General features: G+C 37.8%; 1 protein-coding gene across 1 annotated transcript; it reads right to left on the bottom strand.

Moving 5' to 3' along the window:
• Positions 1 to 26546, bottom strand: FAM162B (family with sequence similarity 162 member B). The gene is made up of 5 exons (XM_059941623.1): positions 26530 to 26546; positions 12108 to 12544; positions 11848 to 11959; positions 8302 to 8410; positions 1 to 179 (listed from the first exon to the last, which is right to left on the bottom strand). The coding sequence occupies exons 1-5, from the start codon at positions 26544 to 26546 to the stop codon at positions 81 to 83; spliced, it is 774 nt and encodes a 257-aa protein (XP_059797606.1). The 3' UTR covers positions 1 to 80.
• Positions 26547 to 26577: the final 31 nt, after the last annotated feature.

Raw genomic sequence — 26577 nt, 5'->3', positions numbered from 1 at the left:
TAAATAGTCTCTTTTACCTATCTTTTATTGTTGCTGATCACAGTGATGATGTCCTGATGATCACTTTGTCAGTCAGACCATCAGTTAGCCTTGCCCTGTGCAGCCAACGCAGCTTCTTCACGCCACTTTGCCTTCTTTGCCAGGTTCCAACTTGTTAGAGATTCGTGTCGTTCTGCAGCCTGCAGAAACAAGCAAACAAATAAAAAGCAAAGCATTTTGACGCTCTGGAAGAATTTGTGTTTTAGATGGAGAAACATAGGAAAGACTCTATGAAAAGGAGAAAAGTAACTTAAAGCATCTATCACACATAGCATTTGAGAAAAATGATCCTTTGGTACAGAAAAAAAATTTACTTCAGTTGCTAGAGTTCCAGTCAACAGGACAGCTGATATCAAAAATCTGCCCTCACCCTCTCTTGGCACACATAGACATATTTGTTGGATAAAAAGTAAACAAATATATTTTCAAATACTTAATAAAGCTCAAATTCAAGAAAGGGAAATCCTCAGGTACCAGATATGGAAAGAATGAAAAAGGCATGAATTGCTGGGGAATGAGAAGGACTGAAGCCAGGATAGAAGGAAATGGATTCAAACGGGGACATTAGGGGAAAATATTGGCTTTAACAGCTGTGGGCTGGGAGTGGAATATCTACACCAACAGACATGTTCAGGATTTGGATCTTGGGCACAGAGCTGAGGTATTTCTGTGAAATGACTAAAACTCCTCTCACCAGCCCAAGTAACTGGCAAGGAAACTAGGCATTTATCTGGGGAAAAATTTACCTGTGAAAAGAAAAGATAATTAGCATTATGATCAGGAGGAAAGAACGCTAGCTAGAAAACAGACCTGAGGAAATAATCTAAATGCAGCACAGAGATAAAGGTGAAAAAATAGAAAAGAGAAGTTAAGAGACACGGAGGACAGAATTAGAACTTCCAAAATATATTCTTTTTTTTTTTTTCCACATCAGGATACTGAGATACCAAGGGGGATAAATGACTCGCCCACAATCATACAACTAATAAGTGGCTATATTTTAGAGTATTATGAGTTCATTTTTTTTAACATCTTTATTGGAGTATAATTGCTTTACAATGTTGTGTTAGTTGCTGCTGTATAACAAAGTGAATCAGCTATATATATACATACATGTACCCCCATATCTCCTCCTTCTTGCATCTCCCTCCCACCCTCCCTATCCCACCCCTCTAGGTGGACACAAAGCACAGAGCTGATCTCCCTGTGCTATGCGGCTGCTTCCCACTAGCTATCTATTTTACATTTGGTAGTGTATATATGTCCATGCCACTCTCTCACTTTCTCCCAGCTTACCCTTCCCCCTCTCCGTGTCCTCAAGTCCATTCTCTACGTCTGCGTCTCTATTTCTGTCCTGCAACTAGGTTCATCAGTACCATTTTTTTTAAATTTTAGATTCCATATATATGTGTTAGCATACGGTATTTGTTTTTCTCTTTCTGACTTACTTTACTCTGTATGACAGTCTCTAGGTCCAGCCACCTCACTACAAATAACTCAGTTTCATTTCTTTTTATGACTGAGTAATATTCCATTGTATATATGTGCCACATCTTCTTTATCCATTCATCTGGCGATGAACACTTAGGTTGCTTCCATGACCTGGCTATTGTATATAGAGCTGCAATGAACATTGTGGTACATGACTCTTTTTGAATTATGGTTTTCTCAGGGTATATGCCCAGTAGTGGGATTGCTGGGTTGTATGGTAGTTCTATTTTTAGTTTTTTAAAGAACCTCCATACTGTTCTCCATAGTGGCTGTATCAATTTACATTCCTGCCAACCGTGCAAGAGGGTTCCCTTTTCTGCACACCCTTTCCAGCATTTATTGTTTGTAGATTTTTTAATGATGGCCATTCTGACCAGTGTGAGGTGATACCTCAATGTAGTTTTGATTTGCATTTCTCTAATGATTAGTGATGTTGAGCATCCTTTCGTGTGTTTGTTGGCAATCTGTATATCTTCTTTGGAGGAATGTCTATTTAGGTCTTCTGCCCATTTTTGGATTGGGTTGTTTGTTTTTTTGATATTGAGCTGCATGAGCTGCTTGTAAATTTTGGAGATTAATCCTTTGTCAGTTGCTTTGTTTGCAAATATTTTCTCCCATTCTGAGGGTTGTCTTTTCATCTTGTTTATGGTTTCCTTTGCTGTGCAAAAGCTTCTAAGTTTCATTAGGTCCCATTTGTTTATTTTTGTTTTTATTTCCATTTCTCTAGGAGGTGGGTCAAAAAGGATCTTGTGGTGATTTATGTCATAGAGTGTTCTGCCTATGTTTTCCTCTAAGAGTTTTATAGTGTCTGGCCCTACATTTAGGTCTTTAATCCATTTTGAGTTTATTTTTGTGTATGGTGTTAGGCAGTGTTCTAATTTCATTCTTTTACATGTAGCTGTCCAGTTTTTCCAGCATCACTTATTGAAGAGACTGTCTTTTCTCCATTGTATATTTTTGTCTCCTTTATCAAAGATAAGGTGACCACAGGTGCATGGGTTTATCTCTGGAATAATCTTACTGTTTTTGTGCCAGTATCATACTGTCTTGATTACTGTAGCTTTTGTAGTATAGTCTGAAGTCAGGGACCATGATTCCTCCAGCTCCGTTTTTCTTTCTCAAGATTGCTTTGGCTATTCAGGGTCTTTTGTGTTTCCATACAAATGGTGAAATTTTTTGTTCTACTTCTGTGAAAAACGCCGTTGGTAGTTTGACAGGGATTGCATTGAATCTGTAGATTGCTTTGGGTAGTATAGTCATTTTCACAATGTTGATTCTTCCAACCCAAGAACATGGTATATCTCTCCATCTGTTTGTATCATCTCTAATTTCTTTCATCAGTGTTTTCTAGTTTTCTGCATACAGGTCTTTTGTCTCCTTAGGTAGGTTCATTCCTAGGTATTTTATTCTTTTTGTTGCAGTGGTAAATGGGAGTGTTACCTTAATTTCTCTTTCAGATTTTTCATCATTAGTGTATAGGAATGCAAGAGATTTCTGTGCATTAATTTTGTATCCTGCTACTTTACCAAATTCATTGATTAGCTCTAGTAGTTTTCTGGTAGCATCTTTAGGATTCTCTATGTATAGTATCATGTCATCTGCAAACAATGACAGTTTTATTTCTTCTTTTCCGATTTGGATTCCTTTTATTTCTCTTTCTTCTCTGATTGCTGTGGCTAAAAATTCCAAAACTATGTTGAATAATAGAGGTGAGAATGGGCAACCTTGTCTTGTTCCTGATCTTAGTGGAAATGGTTTCAGTTTTTCACCATTGAGAACGATGTTGGCTGTGGGTTTGTCTTATATGGCCTTTATTATGTTGAGGTAAGTTCCCTCTATGCCTACTTTCTGGAGGGTTTTTATCATAAATGGGTGTTGAATTTTGTCAAAAGCTTTTTCTGCATCTATTGAGATGATCATATGGTTTTTCTCCTTCAGTTTGTTACTATGGTGTATTACATTGATTGATTTGTGTATATTGCAGAATCCCTGCATTCCTGGGATAAACCCCACTTGACCATGGTGTATGACCCTTTTAATGCATTATTGGATTCTGTTTGCTAGTATTTTGTTAAGGATTTTTGCAACTATGCTCATCAGTGATATTGGCCTGCAGTTCTCTTTTTTTGTGACATCTTTTTCTGGTTTTGGTGTTAGGGTGATGCTGGCCTCGTAGAATGAGTTTGGGAGTGTTCCTCCTTCTGCTATATTTTGTAAGAGTTTGAGAAGGCTAGGTGTTAGCTCTTCTCTAAATGTTTGATAGAATTTGCCTGTGAAGCCATCTGGTCCTGGGCTTTGGTTTGTTGGAAGATTTTTAATCACAGTCTCAATTTCAGTGCTTGTGATTGGTTTGTTTATATTTTCTATTTCTTCCTGGTTCAGTCTTGGAAGGTTGTGCTTTTCTAAGAATTTGTCCATTTCTTCCAGGTTGTCCATTTCATTGGCATGTAGTTGCTTGTAGTAATCTCTCATGATCCTTTGTATCTCTGCAGTGTCAGTTATTACTGCTCCTTTTTCATTTCTAATTCTATTGATTTGAGTCTTCTCCCTTTTTTTTTTTTGATGAGTCTGGCTAATGTTTATCAATTTTGTTTATCTTCTCAAAGAACCAGCTTTTAGTTTTATTGCTTTGCTATTGTTTCCTTCATTTCTTTTTTATTTATTTCTGATCTGATCTTTATGATTTCTTTCCTTCTGGTAACTTTGGGGTTTTTTTTGTTCTTCTTTCTCTAATTGCTTTAAGTGTAAGGTTAGGTTGTTTGAGATGTTTCTTGTTTCTTGTGGTAGGATTGCATTGCTATAAACTTCCTTCTCAGAGCTGCTTTTGCTGCATCTCATAGGTTTTGGGTTGTCGTGTTTTCACTGTCATTTGTTTCTAGGTATTTTTTGATTTCTTCTTTGATTTCGTCAGTCATCTCTTGGTTATTTAATAGCATATTGTTTAGCCTCCATGTGTTTGTATTTCTTACAGATTTTTTCCTGTAATTGATATCTGGTCTCATAGCCTTGTGGTCGGAAAAGGTACTTGATACTATTTCAATTTTCTTAAATTTACCAAGGCTTGATTTGTGACCCAAGATATGATCTATCTTGGAGAATGTTCCAAGAGCACTTGAGAAGAAAGTGTATTCTGTTGTTTTTGGATGGAATGTCCTATAAATATCAATTAAGTCCATCTTGTTTAATGTATCATTTAAAGCTTGTGTTTCCTTATTTATTTTCATTTTGGATGATCTGTACATTGATGAAAGTGGGGGGTTAAAGTCCCCTACTATTATTGTGTTACTGTTAATTTCCCCTTTTATAGCTGTTTGCCTTATGTATTGAGGTGCTCCTATGTTGGGTGCATAAATATTTACAATTGTTGTATCTTCTTCTTGGATTGATCCCTTGATCATTCTGTAGTGTCCTTCTTTGTCTCTTGTAATAGTCTTTATTTTAAAGTCTATTTTGTCTGATATGAGAATTGCTACTCCAGCTTTCTTTTGATTTCCATTTGCATGGAATATCTCCTTCCATACCCTCACTTTCAGTCTGTATGTGTCCCTAGGTCTGAAGTGGGTCTCTTGCAGACAGCATATATACAAGTTTTGTTTATGTATCCATTCAGCCAGTCTGTGTCTTTTGGTTGGAGCATTTAATCCATTTACATTTAAGGTAGTTATCGATATGTGTGTTCCTATTACCATTTTCTTAATTGTTTTGGGTTTGTTATTGTAGGTCTTTTCTTTCTCTTGTGTTTCCTGCCTCGAGAAATTCCTTCAGCATTTGTTGTAAAGCTGGTTTGGTAGTGCTGAATTCTCTTAGCTTTTGCTTGTCTGTAAAGGTTTTAATTTCTCCATCGAATCTGAATGAAATCTTTGCTGGGTAGAGTAATCTTTCTTATAGGTTTTCCCCTTTCATCACTTTAAATATGTCCTGCCACTCCCTTCTGGCTTGCAATTTCTGCTGAAAGATCAGCTGTTAAACTTATGGGGATTCCCTTGTATGTTATCTGTTGCTTTTCCCTTGCTGCTTTTAAAATTTTTTCTTTGTATTTAATTTTTGATAGTTTGATTAATATGTGTCTTGCCATGTTTCTCCTTGGATTTATCCTGTATGGGACTCTCTGTGCTTCCTGGACTTGATTGACTATTTCCTTTCCCATATTAGGGAAGTTTTTGACTATAATCTCTTCAAATATTTTCTCAGTCCCTTTCTTTTTCTCTTCTTCTTCTGGGACGCCTACAATTTGAGTGTTGGTGCATTTAATGTTGTCCCAGAGGTCTCTGAGACTGTCCTCAATTGTTTTCATTCTTTTTTCTTTTTTCTGCTCTGTGGTAGTTATTTCCACCATTTTATCTTCCAGGTCACTTATCCGTTCTTGTGCTTCAGTTATTCTGCTATTGATTCCCTCTAGAGAATTTTTAATTTCATTTATTGTGTTGTTCATCATTGTTTGTTTGCTCTGTAGTTCTTCTAGGTCCTTGTTAAACGTTTCTTGTATTTTCTCCATTTATTTCCAAGATTTTGGATCATCTTTACTATCATTATTCTGAATTCTTTTTCAGGTAGACTGCCTATTTCCTGTTCATTTGTTTGTTCTGGTGGGTTATTACGTTGCTCCTTCATGTGCTGGGTATTTCTCTGTCTTCTCATTTTGCTTATCTTACTGTGTTTGGGGTCTCCTTTTCGCAGGCTGCAGGTCCGTAGTTTCCATTGTGGGAAGAATAGTCAGAATGGGGTAAGAGGCCATATTTGAAGTGATAACAGCTCAGACTTTTTCAGAAGTGAGGAAAGCTATAGGTCCTCAGACTGAAGAACATACAAAGTCCTTAGCAGAAAAAATAAAAATAGATACTGATGGAAGTCTAATACGCATCTCACATTCAGTATATCTGAAATAGAGGACTTGACATATTTTGCCGGTCATGCCTATCAGTTCTTTCCCCAGCCTTAGACATCTCAACAAATGGCAGTACCATCCATCTAGGTGCTCAAAGCAAAAATCCAGGCTTTTTGATGTCATTCTTCCTTTTTCTCTCCTCTTCCCACATTGAATTTACCACAAAATTCTATCCTTTTGACCCCCAAATACATCTCAAATTGCTAACCGTTTCTCCATCTCTATATGACACCATCTTATTTAGGGTACGTGCATTAATTATTGAAAATGAAAGGTGAATTCGAGAGAGGCAAGAGAGACAGAGTGAGACCATTTAAAAGATACTACAATAAACTAGGCAACAGATGGTGGTTATCTCAGACCAGGGTGATATCAAGAGAGATGGTGAGGAGTGGTCCAATTGTGCATATAGTCTTAAGTGGAGTCAACAGGATTGCTGGTATATAACGACTTACTCATGAGCAGTTGGAAAGATAATAAAATAGTGAGCACCTGAGCAAGGCCATTTCAGATGGGGTGGTCACGGAAGCCCTCACTGAGAAGAATGAGAATGACCTATAGTAAAGTCAAGAGAAGGAGGGAAAGCCTAGAGAGAATAAAGGGTCTGACGCATTAAAAAACAAAAAAGAACTAGTGTGGCTGAAGCATAAGGAACAAAGGGAAGATGGTATGAAACACGGAGGGTCCAGGTAGTATCAAAATCCAATCTATCATTTAGGAGCTAGAGAATCACCAACTGGGTAGACAGTCATTTTATCTAGGATAGGTTACAAACAAGAGATGACTGCATTTCTTTATTTCTATGATTAAGTGTTCAGCCCAGCAAACATATAAGAAATTTTCCATTTGATGAGAATAATTTTAAAGCATAAGCTCTTTGCCGAGCCAACAGAAATAAGTAGACATGTATATAACATCAGTAAGCTCAGAAGACCCAGTCCCTGTGTGAATTAGTGGGCTCAAATACTCTTGAAAACCTGAGAAGTAAAGAAGAGCAGGATCATAGGACTAGGCAGAATGGTCATTGGCTAAATGTACCTAGAGAGTGAAGATGGATACAGGCAAACTATTCTGTGTGATGTGGCTGCCAAAATCTATTTCCAACTCTGGCTGTGTTACTAAAATGCAGTGTTCAAAAACAAAGAAGTTATAATCGCACTCTAAGGGACTCAGTTGCAGGTATCACAATGAAGAGGGACACTGATAAACTGGAGTGTGTCCAGAGGAGAGCTCAAAATAGAGGAAAGTTGTTAGGGATGGAGAAATTAAGAGTAGAGAGAAGATGACTCACAGAGATGTATCAGATATCTCCCAATATTTGTGGGGCTCCTCTTCGTGGTAAAAAGTGATCAGTAGATGAAAGAATTTGGGGAAGTAAGAAGCAAAATCAGACAGTAATTAGCTCTTAATTCTCCTCTAGAAGCTACATATTGGAGATGACAAGGAAAGGGCTTATACACAGGATACAGGCAAACTAGCCCGCCTTGGTCATCATTTCCAACTTTCGCACTTCTAAGTATTTCATGATTCTATGCAATAGCTAACTGAGTTCATGATTTAAGGAATGATGTAGTCTGGATAACTTTCATACAACAAAGTTCCTCCTGTGCAGATTTTAATCATGTTATATACTGTTATTTTTGTTTTTGCTTATCTTATAAATGGAAACAAACTTCTGTCCCTCCTGTCCGTATAGTTAATTTGTTGACTCAAATTTCCATGAACAATGCTGTTTCCAGTATGATAAATATATGCGGGTGGCTCAAGCTGTCTGAGATGAAATTGTTCTTACGTTGAGAAAACAGCAATAATCCCCCAAAGGAGAACAAAGCTCATAATCCTTCTTAAAATTCACAAGTCTATCTTTACTTTACAGAGGTACTCACTCTTTTGGCTGACGCTATCACTGCAAAGCAGGCGATGATTGTGAGTCCAATCATTACGTAACAAGCTTTCACTCGCGCTCTGTTTCTTGCAGCATCTATCATTTCTGGCCTAAACCAAGATGTGTATTCTGTTAATTATATTAAAGCAATATGATTTTCCAACTGGCATAATAAACAATGATTTTTTATGTAAATATTCCAAAAATGTCCCCGAATGCAAATGGCAGATGTGAAAGATTTCCAAATGCTAGCCCATTATCTTACCGATTTCAAGTTAACAGGTATTTATTCAGGTCCTAAATAATGTTAGCCACTATGAAATGACAATGCAGTATATTTAGTTTCTAACTGTTCAAAATATAACTACTAGAGATTATGACCTGACTCTCCATCATTTTTGTTTCACTGACTTGGATAAAAGTAAGAATTAATGCCTATGTATGTTTATGACTCATGTTCATTTGGCCCCTGTGTTATTAAGTGGGCTTTGTTTTCAGTTTTGAACAGGTTGTTTTTGAAAACTTATTTTCATCATTTTGGTTTTTCACTAGCCTCCAAATCTCTTCTTGCCCCCTCCCACCCTGACGCCATTAAAGAGACTATTATACATTTTGTGAGGATGACTCTTATTATACTGCTATTATACATTATGCATTTTGTGAGAATGTCTATTAGGGAAAGGGTGTTTCCTTCGTGGCTTCTGCATGAAGTTTTCAAAAGAAGTGATCAAAATCACAGTAATTTGTTGAAGAAAAGACAAACACACCTTCATTTTCTTATTATTATTCTGAAATTTTATATGCTTACTTGAATACTGCATAGTCTTATTTATTAATAAAATTATATGCAAGTTGTCCATATTTTAGCAAAGTAGTGTTACAAAAGTAATCATGCCTGTAGGCCTTTATGATAAAATAAATTTTAACAATTTGCAGTAATATGAAGCGGCAGTTTATAAATACATATAATTAAAGAATGACTTTTGAGAATGTATTCAGCAGTATTTTTTATCTTTGTCAAGTTTAAATAGAATGTAGTCACATAAAAAAAGAATTCCAGGAAGACAATTTGCAATTCTTCTTAAAAATGAAAAATTTTTTCTTTAACTTTCCACTAGTTGAAAGAACACAGAAAACCAATATCTAGCCTGCTTTCCTCAGATTTTAGGCAGATTAATGTAAGTTTTAAGGTAGTTGCAAACAGGTGAATTTTAGCACATTATTAGATTATACTTGTTGTTGACTTTTGTTCCAGATGGAACCTGAAAGATCTGATCTTTTTTACCCATCCATCTGGCTTTGAACAGCTATACCAAATTAGTTTAACACTGAAAAGAAAAGAAAAAGTACAGTCATTATTAAATATCATTAGTGTAAATTAGTTTAACACTGAAAAGAAAAGAAAAAGTACAGCCATTATTAAATATCATTAGTGTATGGTCCAAAAATTATAGGTCACTTAATTATATGTCCATTAAAAGCATAAAAGTGAAAGCTGTTTATATTGTAAATCTAACACTTAGCTTAGGAGACATAGCTCTCCTAAATAGCAATGCTTTTAAAAAATTATAGAAAATAATAAAATATTCAAATACTTTCATGTTTTCAACCCAAAACTACAATACTTTTCCTAGGCACCTTGCTCAAAGTTAAATTCTTCTGTTTATAATATTTCTTTTTATTTTATTTTATTTTATTTTGGCTGTGTTGGGTCTTCATTGCTGCATGCACGCTTTCTCTAGTTGTGGTGATCCAGGGCTACTCTTTGCTGCGATGCGTGGGCTTCTCATTGCGGTGGCTTCTCTCATTGCGGAGCATGGGCTCCAGGCACGCGTGATTCAGTAGTTGTGGCACACAGGCTCAGTAGTTGTGGCTCACGGGCTCTAGAGCACAGGCTCAGTAGTTGTGGCACACGGGCCCAGTTGCTCTGCGGCATGTGGGACCTTCTCAGACCAGGGCTCGAACCCATGTCCCCTGCATTGGCAGGCAGATTCTTAACCACTGTGCCACCAGGGAAGTCCTATAATATTTCTTTTGACTGTGATCCTGGGGAAATTAAATTATTTCTGTAAAGTGGTTCTCTTCACATATACAGCCATGCTAAAATGGATCTAGGTTCTCTTGACAAGCATTAATTTACAATAATGCAGGTTTTTTAAATTTTTGATTACTCTGTTGTGTAGCACTAGAATTCGAAATCCAAAAACACTGAGGATGGTCTTTTTAAGCTTTTCTGGGGCTAATTTCTTCTTTGGGCTAAGTCTTTAGTTTAGAGGATATAAATCTCAAGGAAAATGAAATTTGCTTTATAATATTAAAAAACATCTTCGTGGTTGAATAAATGCTGAAAACAGAATTCAAATTCCATGTTATTTCAAATTCCATGTCCATTCCTCATTAAATAATTTGATATAAGAAAGGAATAAAAATGTTTGAGAATTCATTATTGAATGAACATTTCCCACCATATTTTGTTTTCCATTTATTTGAGATGCTTTTGGTAACTAATAAATTCACAATCAATAGAAGTGTAGGCAATATGCACAGAACAAGATGTAGGCCCAGTTTCCATTATCCATTCTAATAGGCATTGATTACATCATATAAATATAATATTTGAACATCTGAAATCCTTATTTGATTTTATAGTTCTACTCTCCCCTTTTTTTGAGATCAGTTTAAAAAGTAGTAGATTGATTTTATCCTTAGTTTCCTTCCTTTCCTTCCTTCCTTCCCCTTGTAACCACTGCCTTGTAAAGTGCCGGGAAGATTTTTGGGCTTTGCGTAAACTGAAGCTGTAGAAAGATGGTTCTTACAGGTTACATTTACTTTTTTTTTTTCTTAACATATTACATTTACCCTGGAGTTGAAGTTGTCAGCTTAAGTTTTATCAAGCGAATCTCTGTCCTGGGTTTGGGATGATGAAGAGGCCGGCGACGCTGATGCGCCGTGGGTCCCAGTCCGAGTAAACCCGTACTCAGAGGGCTGCAGGACCGCGTACACCAGGCATCTCCCACCCAGAAGAGGAGGTCACATGGATGTGGCTTCTTCCCAGAGACTCCCTAGCCACCCCACGAGCCATGATGCTTCCTTGGGTGCTTCAGGGAGCCGCCCTCCCCCCGCCTCCCCTCCCAGGCCAGAGCCCCTCTCCCTCTCAGCCACCCGGGTGCACGCAAGGACGGTGCCTTCTGTTGGGCCTAAGTATACTCCACTGTCTCATGGCCCGGAGCTCGCTGGGGGCGGGTATCTGAGCGACGGTGGAAGTGCCCACTGAACTTCTGGATTTTCACCCGACTTCAAGAACCTCTCTGTAAGCTTAGCTTAGCTCCCACAGCCCAATCATGGAGCTTGGCATTTAACCGCACTCGGGGGGCGTGGGTAAATTCCTTAAGGTGGTAGGTATTACTGTGAAGACCTGTGTGGCTCCGCGGCCGCCTCCGCTCCAAGGTGCGCAGAGGTCGGGAAGTGGATGGACCCCGAGTCCCCCAGGCCCGGCGCCGACCCTGCTGGGCGCACGCGACCCGGGCCGGGCACAGGCCACACTTACGGAATCCGAGGCGGGATCTCCTCCATCGTTGTGAAACTCCCGGTCCACGGCAGGATTTTCCTGTCGAATTGCGACGGCTTGCGCTCGGCGGGGACCCTATGGGCCTTCCCTGCTGCGAAAGCGACAGGGATGTACGGAGGCACCGAGAGACCGACGGCACAGAGACCAGCTCACGCTCACGCCTCCGTCCCCCAGCCCCGGCTCCTCGCCTGCCCCTCCGCGGACCCCTCCCTCCCAGGCCGTTCCCAGTCCCTGCTCACAGGAACCCGGGGGCTCCGAGCCGCCGAGGGCCCCGCCGCCGGAGCACTGGGGGTGACCGGGGGGCCGGAGAGACGTGACGGGCCGCCGCGCGGCTTCTGGGGGCGCTCCCGGGGCGCAGCGGGGGACGCGCCCCGGGCGGAGGCGCAGGAGGCGCCCGACGGCGGCGAGCACGCTGCGCCCTGGTCCCCCGGCCGCAACCCAGCCGGAGCCAGGGACCGAACTCCCGGGACGCCTGCGCCGCCCCGCGCAGCTCCCAGGGGAGCCCCGGATGCGCAGCCGGAGTCTGTCGTGCGCCCCCTGGGCTCCCGGCCTCCGCCCCCAGCCGGCGACCCGGGACGGGGGCTGAGTCGGTCGCCAGGCTGGGCCCGGGAGCGACCTGACGGCGGGACTACTTTCCTCCTGAGGCAGCTCCGTGCCGCTCCTTTTAAAGGCGTTTCTTGGTGTGGAGTAGAAACGAGTTTCCGGCAGAGCTTTTTAGCTTCCACTGTTTGGTGCCCAGGAGAATAAATCTAAACCCTCTCCTCCGAAGAAGGGCAACAGTGAGGCCTTCAAGTTCAGGTCGCTTCAGATGTTTACCAAGTAAGTGTCAGGACTTTCAACGAACTTCTGATTTTCCCATGAAGAGGTTTTCTGAAGTTAGGTCCTCACCCCGCCCTCCACTCCCGTCCTTTTCTCTTTTCCAGGTAAAACCACCTCAGTTCCTACAATTGGTTTTCTCCCCCTTTTTATTTCTTAGACCACAAACTCTTCAAACTCCCTTCAAAGTGAGCTTTTTTTCTATCTTCCCTCTCAAAAAGAGGGGAGAATCCACTTTTCTCCGGTATCTAAATGGGAACAGGGACTCAGAGAAAGGGCTTGTAGGAAAGCTGGCTACTCTGAAGGAATCTACTTATTCTACTTCCTCATATTCCAGGGACAACAGACGCCAGCCGAGTTAAAATGCTCTCCAGGACCCAGCCCCAGGCTAGCGCGCCCTCCTCCCTACTGTCTCTGCGGTCCTTTCCCAGCACAGACACTGCCCTACTTTTAGTTGGATCCCCACATATTTTTTTCTTTCCTAACTAGACTGTCAGGCTTTTGAAGGCAAGATCTCTGTAACTCCGCGTCTTTCACATAATGGCGTTTTAACAAAAGACAGATTCATATCTCAGTAAAGAAATATGCATTTAGAGACACAATTATGGAAGGAACCATGAGCTTTGCCTTCACACTAAGGTTTAAACCCCTAGTTGGTGATTTAAGGGTTGCACAATTGTAAGCAAATCATTTAAGTCATTAGTCTTGGTCTCATTTGCAAAATGAGTTGCTTCCTTTCAAGTTCATTCATGCAACAACTACAAAAAAACCTACTCTATGCCAGCTACTTCTCAGAGCTGGGCATAGAGCAGTGAACAATGTCAAGTGGGGATTAGTAGATGAAGAAAAAAAAAGCAGGATGAAAAAAAGTAAGCAGGCATGGGGTGGACGCTATTTAAAAAGGATGGTTAGAGATGCCCCTCTAAATGTGCCTGGTACATTAATAACACTTCAAAGATGTTTCTTTCCCTTCACATTCTTTAACTAGTCCCCAAACACAAGGGCATTTTAATTCATGAAATCTCTTGTAGGGAACTGTAGGAGGCTATGAGCTCCCTAAGGGTGTAGCTGAAACATTGGCACTTAGTAGATACTTAATTTTAATCTGTTAAATAAATGAAAAAATGAATGAAAATCTTCAATAATGAAATAGACTCTATCTGGGCTAGTTTAAGGAAAGATTGAATACTTGAGGACATGCTGCATGATGAACAGAATGAATTCCTACCTGAAAAAGTATGTTGCCGTAGATAATATTTGATGGTTGCAGGAATATGCTACTTGAAAATTCTCCCATTATTCAAATGTGTTGTTTTCTCCTTTAATATTTTATTTTTCTTCACATCACTGAAAATACCCATAGAGCTAGAGAAAAACATCTGTGTGAAACAGCCAGTCGGTAATAGTTCACCAAGGAATATTAAACTAACTAAATAAGTTTATTTTCCTGGAGAGAACCAAATGTCAGGTATCTACACATGATTTTCTATCTCAAGCTTCTCTATCATTGCAGAACCACAGGGCAAGAGAATCGTGGCTTATGTCATGAGAGAAAGAACAGTTTGCATTCTGTTCTCTGTTCCTGATGCGATTAAAATATCACTATTCGTCAGTGTTCTACATTAAAAAAAAAACACAGTTGCATGAGAGATGTTTTCTTTAGCTCTAGAATTGGAACAACAACCAAAAAAAAAAAAAAAAACAAAACAAAACAAAGACTCAAATCAACTTCTAATAGAAGAAAAGCTAATTATATTCCTTTCTTTCTTTTAAACCAGGACAGTTCATTTGTTCATTGAACAAATGTTCATTAAATGTCTCCTATGTGCTGGGTACTGTTCTGGGCTCTGAGGTTACAGCATAACAGGTAAGCATACAAAAATCTTTGCTCCTCACAGAGTTTATTATTAATCCACGGTGGTTTCAGTTTACACGTTCCATACTATGTTATTTCTCAGTCCAACGGTTCATCTAATTTGCATATACTATTTTCAGTTTTGTTCCTTCAAGGCTTGTTTTGATTAGTATGGTTTATGTTCCCATTTTCCTACAGTTAATTTATTTACTTCTTAAGATATACTGCTGTAGCTAGGAATAATTTTTAAATAAAGTGATTTCATAGATTAAGTGGAAAGTGTGGTAATTTAAAAATTATTATTATTTTTTATTGTTGAAAGCTAGTGTGTGCTCTGCACTGGGCTAAGGCAGGAAATGCAAAGATTACTGCAGTCCCCAAGAAGTTCCCAGTCTGGCTGGCACTATATTCCCTCATCAGGAAATGCCTTGCTCCCAAAGGAGGAGCTGGGAGGGACCTTAACTAACTTGCTTTCCTATCCCCTACTAGTCTGTCTGTAGGGAAAGTTCTAAAGTGACAGTTTCCCTGCAGACCCAGCTTACAGTGGCCTCCAGTGGTTCCAGCAACCTTATCAAGTGGGTGGTCCAGGCAAGCGCCTGATTACCTGCTAGGTACTAAGCATGTGCTAAGGACATCAGCAAAAGCTCAAAATGAGATCTCAAAAACCAAAAAAAAGATCTATATACAGCTCTTCATGTTATTCCTTTTAAATCCCATTTTCATTGCTGTAGTTCAGTCTTTTATTCTCTCTCAACCATCTATTGTAATGACCTCCAAAGTATTTCCCTCTTCGCTGGTCAGTTCTTTCTCCAATCCTTTCTCTGCCTAGCTTCCAGAGATAGTTTTCTAAAACATAGATGTTATCGTATAAAACTTTCATGGTGCCAATCTCTTCCCTATTTTTTTTTCTAACCCTGCACCCCATATCCCTATCCACAGACTACAAAAACGACCCAGAAAAAATTTTATAATGAGGCAGGGAGGACTCTTTCAAAGTCTTCTGCTTTGATATTTTGCATAGTCTGGTTCAAATCTATGCCCTTGTCATATCCCTAGACATTTAAAATGTCACTAAGCACAGGTAGGTAGCTTACATTGAATTACTCTGTGCTAATAGGGATGCACAACAACTGTCAACTAACATCACAGTTTAGTTCTGGCTTGTATAGCTGGGTAGGCACTGTGTGTGTGACCAGTGCTCATCAGGGCATGGCTGAGTTCTGACTGGTTGAGTTGCTTATTGTCCCATTGTTCTAAACATTAGTCTGAAAAATATATTCAGAAGAAACCAGGTTGGATTAACTGCTCCTGCACTGATCAAAACCCTTCATATTTTCTAATACATAGCTTGTATTCGTTCTAGAAATAGCAAATCTGAAATATATGCATATTTATGAAGTACTATTTATGCAAACTGCCCCCAGGACAGTGAAGAGGCATCTGCAATGGTCATGTCTCTCACATTCTTTGGCTGAAAGGTTATTTTTGTAGCCTACTTGAATGTCTATTAAGACTCATATATGTCAGATTGTGTGTAATTGCTAATCATTTTTGGTGGAGCATCCTCTGGCTCCCATGATCAATTTCAAACTCCAAAATTCCTAGTAACAATCTTGTATGACAAAGTGAGGATTTTATGGTCCCCAACACTGAATTTGCTACAGACTTTTCACCCTTGAGGCACAATGATGACTTTATGTGGTTCAAATCTGTATCCTGCAATAGCCTTTTATGATGACTTGCCAGTGCTTCTCCAGCTCTGCGTCCCACGCCACCCTCCTCATACACGTATAGGGAAGTGGTCTCGCAAAATTAATCCTACCCATTATAAGTGTACAATATAATACCTTACTTATATAGTTACAATTGAAGAAGGGTTGTTATTTCATAATCATGATGTGAATGATGCCACCTCAGATTCCCTCAAGACAATTACCTCTTGTTCTACATGCCTTCATACAGTTCTTCAGTTTCTTTCAGCTGCTTGTCTCTCTCTTGGTTTATGTGGTCATGTTTTCTTGGAGACAGGGAACTGGCCTATTTGAATGTTTTCCCTATTCAGGAATTTAAAAAATCAACTTGTCAAAATAATTTTCTTTTTTCTCTTCTGAACCTTTTTACTTGGGGCTACTTATACCTATTTCTAATTTCCAATGTGAAGTCTAATAATATCTAGGCATAGCTAATTAAGAGGACAGAGTCTCAGGTGTTTTTTTTTCATATTTCTCCTTTCACGACTATCTACAAATGGACACTTAATTATTATTTACTATTTATGATCATGATAATGAAGATTAACAACAGAATTTGTTAAGGATAATTGGCAGGGCACTAGTACCACAAATCATTTAAATTATCAGAGCTCTCCAACAAGAGGTCTGGGTTGGGTAAAAAACCCAAAATCTAGGGAAATTTTTTAAGATTAAGACTGTATAGCGTAGGAGAGAGAATGTTATAGAGGTTAAAAATCAGCTATTATTTGTTCATTATTCCTTCATTCTTTCATTCAACCAGAAAGTGTAGATTAAACACCTTTTCTCAAAAGCTTAGTACTACAAAACATCCAAGAGTTATCCCTGCTAGGCTGTCCAAAAATAAAGCATTAAAAATATCAAAAACAGCTGTCTCCTTGAATATATACTTGTTATAGGAAGGTCCATGTGTACTTTGACTAAATGCTAACTCTAAAACAAAAGAATTTATGACACTGACAGGGTGAAACATTGATTTAATAACAAAGTTCTGTTTAGATGATGCAAGAAAAGGTTAAATAGAAATGGAGACATAGGTACCTAAATGTTAAATAGTCTTTACTTCTGTTACAAACATCATGTTCTGAGTTTGAAGTGTTTCCTAGCTTCCTCTAGTAGTCAACTAAAATCTTGAAAGCTAGTTCATAAAAAGCTGGACTGCTCTAAGAGTCCATTAAAGCACTTGCTAGTTGTGTAAGTGTTTTATTAAAAAATTGAGTTATAAGGCCAGAAGGGAGTGACATGACATATTTAAAGTGCTTAAAGAAAAAAAAAAAACCTATAACCTAGGATACTCTACCCAGCAAGGTTATCATTCATAATTGAAGGGGAGAGAACAAGCTTCTAGGGCGGGAAGAAACTAAAAGTGTTCATCAATACTAAACTGACCTTACAGAAGTGTAAAGGATCTTCCTTAAGTGAAAAGGGAAAGGCTACGACAAGAAATATTAAATGAATGAATAAATGGTGAAAAAGTTTTAAAATTTTTTGTGAAGATTTTGTTCATATGATTTATAGTTTGAATATTTAGGAAGAAAGAGCAATTTCTATACTTTTCCCCAAGGAAAAACATGTATATAAGTTGAAAATGAGGGATTATTGCCCTGCCAAAATTAAAAGTTGTAATTTTTTTGGAGTCAATTTAAAAGTAACTTCTTTGCTCCTAAGAATATATTTTTACATTACCATTTCTTAATTACTTTATTTGGTAAACTAATAAAATATATATTTTAGTTTAATGCTTGTATTCATTAGTATTGAATTAAACAGAAACATCTATATAAGTGTTTATCATGAAGCTGTTCTAAAAGTGTTCCATGAGGGTCCTACTTCCTGTTATACTATTGACCGTAAATAAAAAGTTAAAATATAATTGCCCACTAGGTGGCAGCAGTATTCCAAATTGTTCTACGAATACACACCTACAGAATAGGGGAGTTTTCCTAAATTCTCATGATACATGTGAAGAGGATGAGTTCTGTCCCTGACCTCAACTAGCTCACAGTCTGTATTCTGCAGCTCAAATATATGTACTTTCTGTTTTTTTTCCTTTCCTTTTGGTCGTTAAAAATTCTAAGTATAGACTATTCTCAAGTATCAGAAGAAAAAGTGAGTTTAATATAGCCATTTTGCCAGTGTGGAGTCTGAGCTACCAAGTGGTTATGTGATGTGCCTGGAAGCAAATTATGAGCTTAGTGTCACAACCCCCAGCCCCCAAAGGTAAATCTAATAGACATTCTATGATAGTTTTTCTGCTAAAAACATATGTGGTTTCAGGCATTGCTTTTTTTCATGATTTTTCTCAGCCTCCAGACAATTAAATTAATTCTCAGCCTCCAGACAATTAAAACTGGATTAGATAGCAGCTGTGCTTTAGGGCATCCAGTTCACATTTATTACATTTACTTCATAGTCTACTTTCGCCCTAACTAGTGGCAATAGAATTGCAAGTTGATGGGAACAATCTTACTCTTATCATCTGTACATTTCAGTATACTCCATTATGATATTTAAATATATAACATATTATTAAAATAACATTAAAGGGAACATAGAATTATCCCATATTCTCACATCCTGAACACAAATATTTTCTATTTCTCTATGCTTCCTTAGAATCTTTATATCCACATTTATACTCTAAGTAGAGTACCCATAACATCTAAAACTTTTCACTTATTAGATCATAAACCATTTCCATTTTGCAGCTTAATCTTTATATTTAGTTATAAAGAAATGTTATAATTTATTTTATTTCTATGGTGGACGTAGGTTGTTTCTAACTTTACGTGTTGTAATTAATTACAGAATATATGCTGTTCTGGATGGGCTTTAGTTCAGATATTTTGTTTAATTCTATCTCTGAATATGTACTCTCATATTTTTCAAAACATGTGTTCTGAATTTGATTCCCAACTCCTGTCAAGAACCATGTATATGTGTGTTGTCTGTGTGTGTGTGTGCGTGCACACACCAACAGTTTTACTCTGGGAAGTTGACTTAAGGAAATAGTTCAAACACACAAAAAATGTCCAAGTAATCCAATGTTATGATGTTTCTTCGTATGTTAGCATAACTTTATTTTCTGTAACTAATGCTTTACTTTTTTTTTTCTTTTTGCATTTCTATAACCAAATAACTGACATAGAGTTCATTTGGGGTATAAGTTTTAGATTTAAGTCAATTTTCCCTATACAGCACTACAATTATCCCTCTCTGTTTATTAAATAATATTTACTTTCCTGAAATTATGTGATTCTTATTTTACTGAATGCTTAAATATAATATATAAATGAATTTATTTGGATTTTAGAATTCCATTTTATTTATGTTTGTTTTTGTTTCAATATTGCATCATTTAATTATCGTTACTTTATCTGGAAGAACCACTGACTCCTGGCAGTTCTCCCACCTTTATCATTATTATTCTCTTTTAGAATGTTCTTTACCACTTACTTTCTATTTTTATTATATAAAACAGCTTTTCATGATTTTCATTGCGATAATACCAAATCAGCAAATGGGCTGGTTAAGAAATTATTTTTCTTAAAATTTTTATTCTGAAGTAAAACATGCTCATTGTAATTAAAATTCAAACAGTAATAAAACATAGAAAGTGAAAGTCTGCTCAATCATGTACCCTTTAGAGGAAACTAGTATTACCAGTTAGATACTTGTCTTCCCAATCTTTATATATAGTATGTATACAAACATTATACTATTCTGCAACTGGTTTCCATCATTCACAATAGATGGCAGGGCCTTTTAGTAGCTGTTCGTATAAACTTACTTCACTTTTTCAAGTGGCTGAACAGTCTTTTATTGAACAAATGTACCATAATTTATTTAGTGAATTCTTTATAGACATTTAACTTGTTTGAAGTTAAAAATTTTTTTATTCTTATAAGGATTTTTACAAGGAATATCATGTATTTCTGTGTAGTTGAGAATTTATTTCTGAGGTCTAAATGTTCTATCAGGAGAATTGCTAAGTCAGAGACTGTCTTCAATTGTGATAGATATTGACAAACCAGGCCTCAAAAAGTTGTTCTGAATTACTGTTTCATCTACAGAATATAATAATTCCTATTTCCAAACTAGTAAATTTAACAAATTTTGAAGGTCCAAGAATATCTTTTTCTAGTTGGGTAAACACTGTGCGGAACACACCCTTTCCTCTTGTTTGGTATGTGTTTTTGACTGACCCACTGGAGAAACAGGTTTATGATTCTAACCTGATACTTGGATGGCTGTAAGATTATTTAATGTATCTCCTTAAAAGTTTAAGCATTTTAGGTCAAAGGCATGAAAATAAGTGTTGATATACAACTCTGGAAACCTTTTCTCTCCCTAATTTGCAGTGTATGTGGATTTGTATGGCATAGCAGCTAGTTGGGGTGTCTGAATTCACATCAACTTGGCCACCAAATAGCTGTGGACTTTCGGAAAGACACTTAATCTTACTGTCCCTTAAATTCCTCCTTGGTAATAGTTACCGACCTCACAAGAGTGTTGTGAAAACAAATAATAACTGTGATGAGGATAGTAATAATATTTTCGAATAGTGATTTATAGCTTTCAAAACACATTAATGTGCATTATCTCTGTAGATCTTTATAGTGACCTTATATGGTAGACAGAACAAGCATTTTTGTCATCATTTTTTCCACATAAGAAAACTAAGGCACAGTTAAGATGTGGTAACAATATCAAGGAATGTTTCTTCGAAAAGTTAATGTTACTACCACAGACAAGGAAACACATAAGAGTTCCTGGCAAATAGTTTCAGGCACTACTGTGTATGTATGGCATTTCTTCAATGTTCCTGAGGATGTTTACAATGAGGAAAAGACCAGTCTGTGACCAACTGTTTTCCCTCCGCTTTTCCCACCAAAACTCTTTGTATACGGTTATGGAGAAAAGTTTAATTACCAGAAAATAGAAATATGTGTGTGATTTATAAATGTGTACATGTTAAAAGTACTGTGACTTATTAGACAGCCATTGCTTTTGTATAGCAATTCGCCTCACCCATGCCCAGTGGAAATAGAATAGGCAAGTTTCCTCTTGCCTTGGTCACCACTGGAAGCCTTGGTTATGCATCTAACTTGTACTTCTGTTTTCTCAGCTTCCACTAGAGCTTCATTACAAGCACTGATTTGGGGCCTTGCACACTAGGTTATTAGGGATAGCCCCAGAACTCAGTACACACTGGCTCTTAAAGGAGAACAGGAAAAGGACCCTCTCTCATGTGTCTTAGCAGAGTGATTTGTCATTTTCTTCCTCATCCTGGAGGGTGAAGTGGTATATGTAAATGTGTATTTTTGTTTCTTTTTGAGGAGTAGAAGCAGATACTTGAAAGAAAAGAAAGTCCTGACATTAACAGATTCATGAGCTAAAGTTCCAAAATTTGGCTTATACTTTTAAAATCTACTGATCCAGTAAATGCTTTTACACTTCTTCTGGTTTCCACAAACAGAAAGCAAGAAATATCAAATCATAAAGTTCATTATGAGTGGAATGATTAACAATTTTTCTCTGTAGCTTGGACTATGTCCATAATAAATAACTCTCTTGGGGTATTATATTTCCCATGGAATCAGATTTACAGTGCAATGTTTGTTTCTCACTTGGGTTTTAAACACATTCAGTAATTTAACTGCATGATTTAGCTCCTTTTCCAGGAAAGAGAAACCTGTGAGCATGTACCTGACACTGCTTTGTTGGAGATACAGATGGGAAATAAGTAAGCAAAAATAACAGAGGTAAATGCTTTATTATAGGATAGGTTTAGAGAGCGGACAGACTATTTTTTTCAACTGATTGTAAGACATAACTATTGAGAGCCTTCTAAGTGGCAGAAATTCTGGATACAGAAATAGGTGAGTTAATACCCTTGTCCTGAAGGAATTCACATATTAATCTAGTTAGAACTATAGAATTTTAGATTTGAAAGGGAAGTTTGAGGTAAATTTATCCCATGCCTTTCATTTTACAGGTGGGAACATGTAACAAATGATGTGAGACACAAGTGTTTTAGTCATGATTCTTTAGTTTCAAATAGTAGAAATCCAAGAAAATAAGGTGAAGAAAAAAAAGGAAAATTTATTGGGTTTCATAGTCGTTAGTCTAAGAATAGTTTAGCTTTAGGCACAACTGGATCAAAGTGCTCAAATGATTGTCTTCCTTCCCTTTCCCCTTCCCTTCTCCCTCCTTCCCTCTTCTCTATCACTTGGCTCTGCTTCTGTTTTCATTTTGGCCTCGTTATCTCCTATGTCAAACAGGTTTCCTTCATGTGACAGGAAAGATGATCGTTGGTAGCCCTATTATTCACAAACCAAAATCGGGGAGGGTCTTTCTGTCCGCCCACCCCACGGGCAGAGAGGACTCAGAAGGACTCTTATGGCTCAGTCAGAGACACTTCTCCACCACTGTAGTGCTCCAGGGATGACAGTCCTTTCAGTGTCATATAGAGTAGACAATTCCTCAAAGAATTGTGAAGAGGGATGGAGGCATGTAAGGTTATACAGCAAATGCAGAAGGAGCCAAGACCAGAAAACAAGCCTCGCAGGCGATGAACTTTCCAACGGTACTGCAGGTTATGCCTGCTGAGGGCTCTGGTGCCCACTTCTCTTATCTGCCATGATGCCTAGAGCTAAATTTAGTACAAAAGCAATCACTATTCCTAGCTTCAATTTCAGTTATTATTTGCCTTGTTCCACTATATTTTCCTTTTAAAATGTTTATTTTAAGAATTCTATTAAATATATTTTCCTTTTTAAAAATTCACTTCAGATCTCTTTTTGGAAATAAGTGGTTGCAAATATAATAACTAACTTGTACCCTTCAACACTTCACTTTTCTTGTGCTTTTTACCGACCCAGGGGTCTTTACTGTCAGTTCTCATGTCTATTCAGTGCCATGTAAGGACATAGCAATTTTTCTAATATGCTGGATTCCATTAGTTTTATATTGGTAACTCCCAGAATTTGGCTTCCAGGTTTTCTGTTTATCTGAGTATTTATAATGGATAGCTCTTTAGATGGGAAATACTCTAACACAGACACACTGGTTAATTGAAGACTGGATTTCACATTTTCAGTTTATAAATTTTCTAGTCATGCCTTCCATTTCTAACGAGCAAGATATAGATCAAGTTGACATACTTATGGATGTGAAGGAATGGCTATCTGCAAAAACAAGAAGATATTTGATTAATTTGTTTTTAGGTCTAGAATTCTCAAAATTCTATTTTCCTGTAACCTGATTTTGGCTGGAAATGTAATAAGGTACCAGAAAAATTATGTAGGAGCAGAAGTTGTGAAATGTAAGAAATTTCAATTACCTGAGATTTTCCTACAAAGGGTTCTTGATGTGAATACATCTACTTGCTGTGTTGAATCTTCCAACTCTTCACATTGATTTTGTGCTTGGCCACTCATTAAAGTAGACAAGCAGTCCATATATGAATTTATCAAGCTGTTTGTTTTTCTTACATATTCTCTAAGCATAAGTGATCCAGGGCGGAAAAAGCAGCTCCAGAGTGCTGTGGGCCAAGGCTTCCTCAGGCTTGTTGCTCTGACATCTTCAACTTGCAGATTCCATCTCATGGTCTGAGATGGCAGCTCCATTGCTGCATAGAAGCCAGCAAGAAGGGAAAAGCAGTCAGGGGAGTGCATACGCCTTTCCTTTTAATGTCACAATGGAAGTGTCACATCACTTCCATGTTTAATTGTTCACATGCTTATTCTCCATCTTATTTTAACCCAACTTTTGAGGATTATGCAATTAATTATTTTCTACTCTAACTTTCTGAAAGTCTAATTTTGCTGACAATGGCAGTAAGGGCCTATCTGAAGGTTTGGTTTAAAGACAGCTCAAGAGCTATGGAGAATCTAGTATCAGAGGGGAAAGTCGGGAATACAATCATTGAGTTATTGTGCTGACCAAGATATAAGGAAAATTTGTGAGAACGTTAAAATCGCTCACTTAACATTTATCGAATGCCAGTTTTGGGGGTGGCCTTGTGCCAAACCCAGAGTGCACAGTTGCACTTGGACCTTGCTCTTGAGAACCTCACAACCTGTGCTGATAGGCTTTTGGTTTCATCTTACCAGTAAAAGCAGTGGTACAATGTGTATTATTTCCCCACCCCTGCATTTTAGCAATTAAAGATTTTAGGATGTCTCTGTGAGCATGGTAAGGGGATGACTATATGGGTCCTTTTTTGTGTGTTCATTTGCTTATTTTTTTATTTCTTCATAATATTTATATTTGCCTCTATAATAAAAAAGAAGCCCTTTATGCCAAAAAAAAGGAAGAAAATCATTGCATTTATACCCAGTTGAATTCAAAAGCCTCAAAAGTTAACAGAAAAATGAAAAGGACAACAGTCATTCACTTAGTTGTTTGTTTTACGTGGTTCAAGGAGGTAGCTATGGGTTTAAAGGATTCAGAACTTAATTTCATAGGTGGAGTAGCATTTTCTTCTCCTGGAATAATTGTTGAAAGCTTTGTAACTGTAGTAAAACTCACAGCTCTTATGAAACAATATTTCTTTTATTGTTCTATTGGCACGACAGTGCTGGGATTTCTGTTTTGTGTGATTATACTCAAGAATCTGGAAGCTCTCCCACAGCTTTGCTCTCATGTCAATAGGAGAAACTGTTTTCATATCAACAGGACAATGAGTCAGTGAAATCACAAACAGAATACTCTTTTCTTAAGACTTTCATATATATCAGAATATTTTATACCCTTAACAATTTTATGAGATATTATCACCATATTGTATATAAATACATTTAGGCTAAGCAGTTGACTAGGATTAATATCTTTGTTCTTTTTTTAAATTTGTTGTTGTTTTAACATTCAGTCCATATTGAGGTAGGACTGTGGAAGCTCTTGCTTAGCAAGGTGGGGAATTTAATTTAATTCTGAAGGCAATAGGAGGTTATTAAATTTTTCTGAATAGGAAAATGATAGTATTGGAACTAACTTGAGAACGATTATCTGTGATGATGTATTCTGTGTATTAGAAGGGGAATCTTGGGGTAGGTAACTAGTATGGAATCTTCCAACAACAGAAGGGTAAAGTCATAAGAGCCTAAATTATGATGATGATAGTATTAACAGTAGAGAGGAAAGAGCAGTTGAGAGAGCTGTTACTAAAGAAGAATAGTTAATATCAGAGTGGAATTTCTAGGAATATGGTTGCTTTTGTTTTCCCATTCCCATCCCCTATGGATGGGGTCCCACCTACTTCCAAAAAGCCTCTCTTCGGCATCCATCCGATTACACTCCACAGGGCCTGTGTTTTCTTCTTTAATCTCGAAGTCAGGTTGTGTTTCTATTTATAAACTTCTTCACATTTCCAGCCTCCTCCTCTTTCCAAACCCTATTTCCCTACAAATATCCATTCTTCGCTGTCCTCCCCTTAACCACTGCTGCTAGTGTCTGCCATTTCATTCATTCATTATCATTCATTATTGGCCCTGTCTATGTACAAGAGCTGTGTGCTAGAGACACACAGAGAAGAATAGATGATGTCCTTTCAAATCATTGAGCACTTTTCCTTCAAAGTCGTGCTCAGTCTTCTACACTTGTTCTTGGAAGCAACTTGCCCTGGTTGTCAAAGACAACCCAGATTGTATCTTGAAAGACTCTTGTACACCTTTATGAGACATAAATGCTGCATATTTTCTTGGTGTTTTTATTTATTCCACTTGGCAGACAGTCACTAGATACCATGTTACCTGGAAGATTTCCTCCCCAATTACTTCGTTACACAGCACAATCCATCTCAGGGAGAGATACCTGGCATTTTTGTGAGACAGTGACAGAACATGAATATTGGAATGTTTACATTGGGATACTTCTCTCCTTGGAGCCAATAAGCATTTGGGAACTATTCTGGCTCTGGAGTTCTCAGCTTTTATAGAAGCTGAGTAGGAATGCTACAATAAACCAGGGAATATAATGCTTTTAAAATAGGCTTAACTCCAGGAAGAGTACTGATGGCTCCTTTCAGGGCGCCAAAGGCTGCCGACCTCATTCTTGCTCTTTACTTTGTGTATTTTCCTCTGACCTTGTCAAATTGTTAAAAACAGATTTGGCAAACAATCAGTAACATCTCGTCTCCATCAGTAGTTGAGCTCCTCCTCTCACAGAAGGTTCTTTCTTTTTAGGCTTCACTGCTGCCTCTTGGTAGGAATAACGAGATCTCCAAGGTATGCACACCTCTGGGTTTTCGTCATGCTCAGTTTAGTTAATTCAGCATTTATTTAT

Source organism: Balaenoptera ricei, chromosome 12 (assembly GCF_028023285.1).
Source record: "Balaenoptera ricei isolate mBalRic1 chromosome 12, mBalRic1.hap2, whole genome shotgun sequence".
NCBI classification, from domain to species: Eukaryota; Metazoa; Chordata; class Mammalia; order Artiodactyla; family Balaenopteridae; genus Balaenoptera; species Balaenoptera ricei.
Note: the sequence above shows the minus strand (reverse complement) of the source record. Positions and strands in the feature narration are given on the sequence as shown.

Excerpts from the sequence above, each read along its gene's own strand:
- FAM162B (XM_059941623.1), bottom strand. Across the intron at positions 11,960-12,107 it reads CTCGGAGCCCCCGGGTTCCT|CAGGGAAGGCCCATAGGGTC; the intron begins GTGAGCAGGGAC and ends TCGCTTTCGCAG. Across the intron at positions 180-8,301 it reads TGATAGCGTCAGCCAAAAGA|GCTGCAGAACGACACGAATC; the intron begins GTGAGTACCTCT and ends TTGTTTCTGCAG.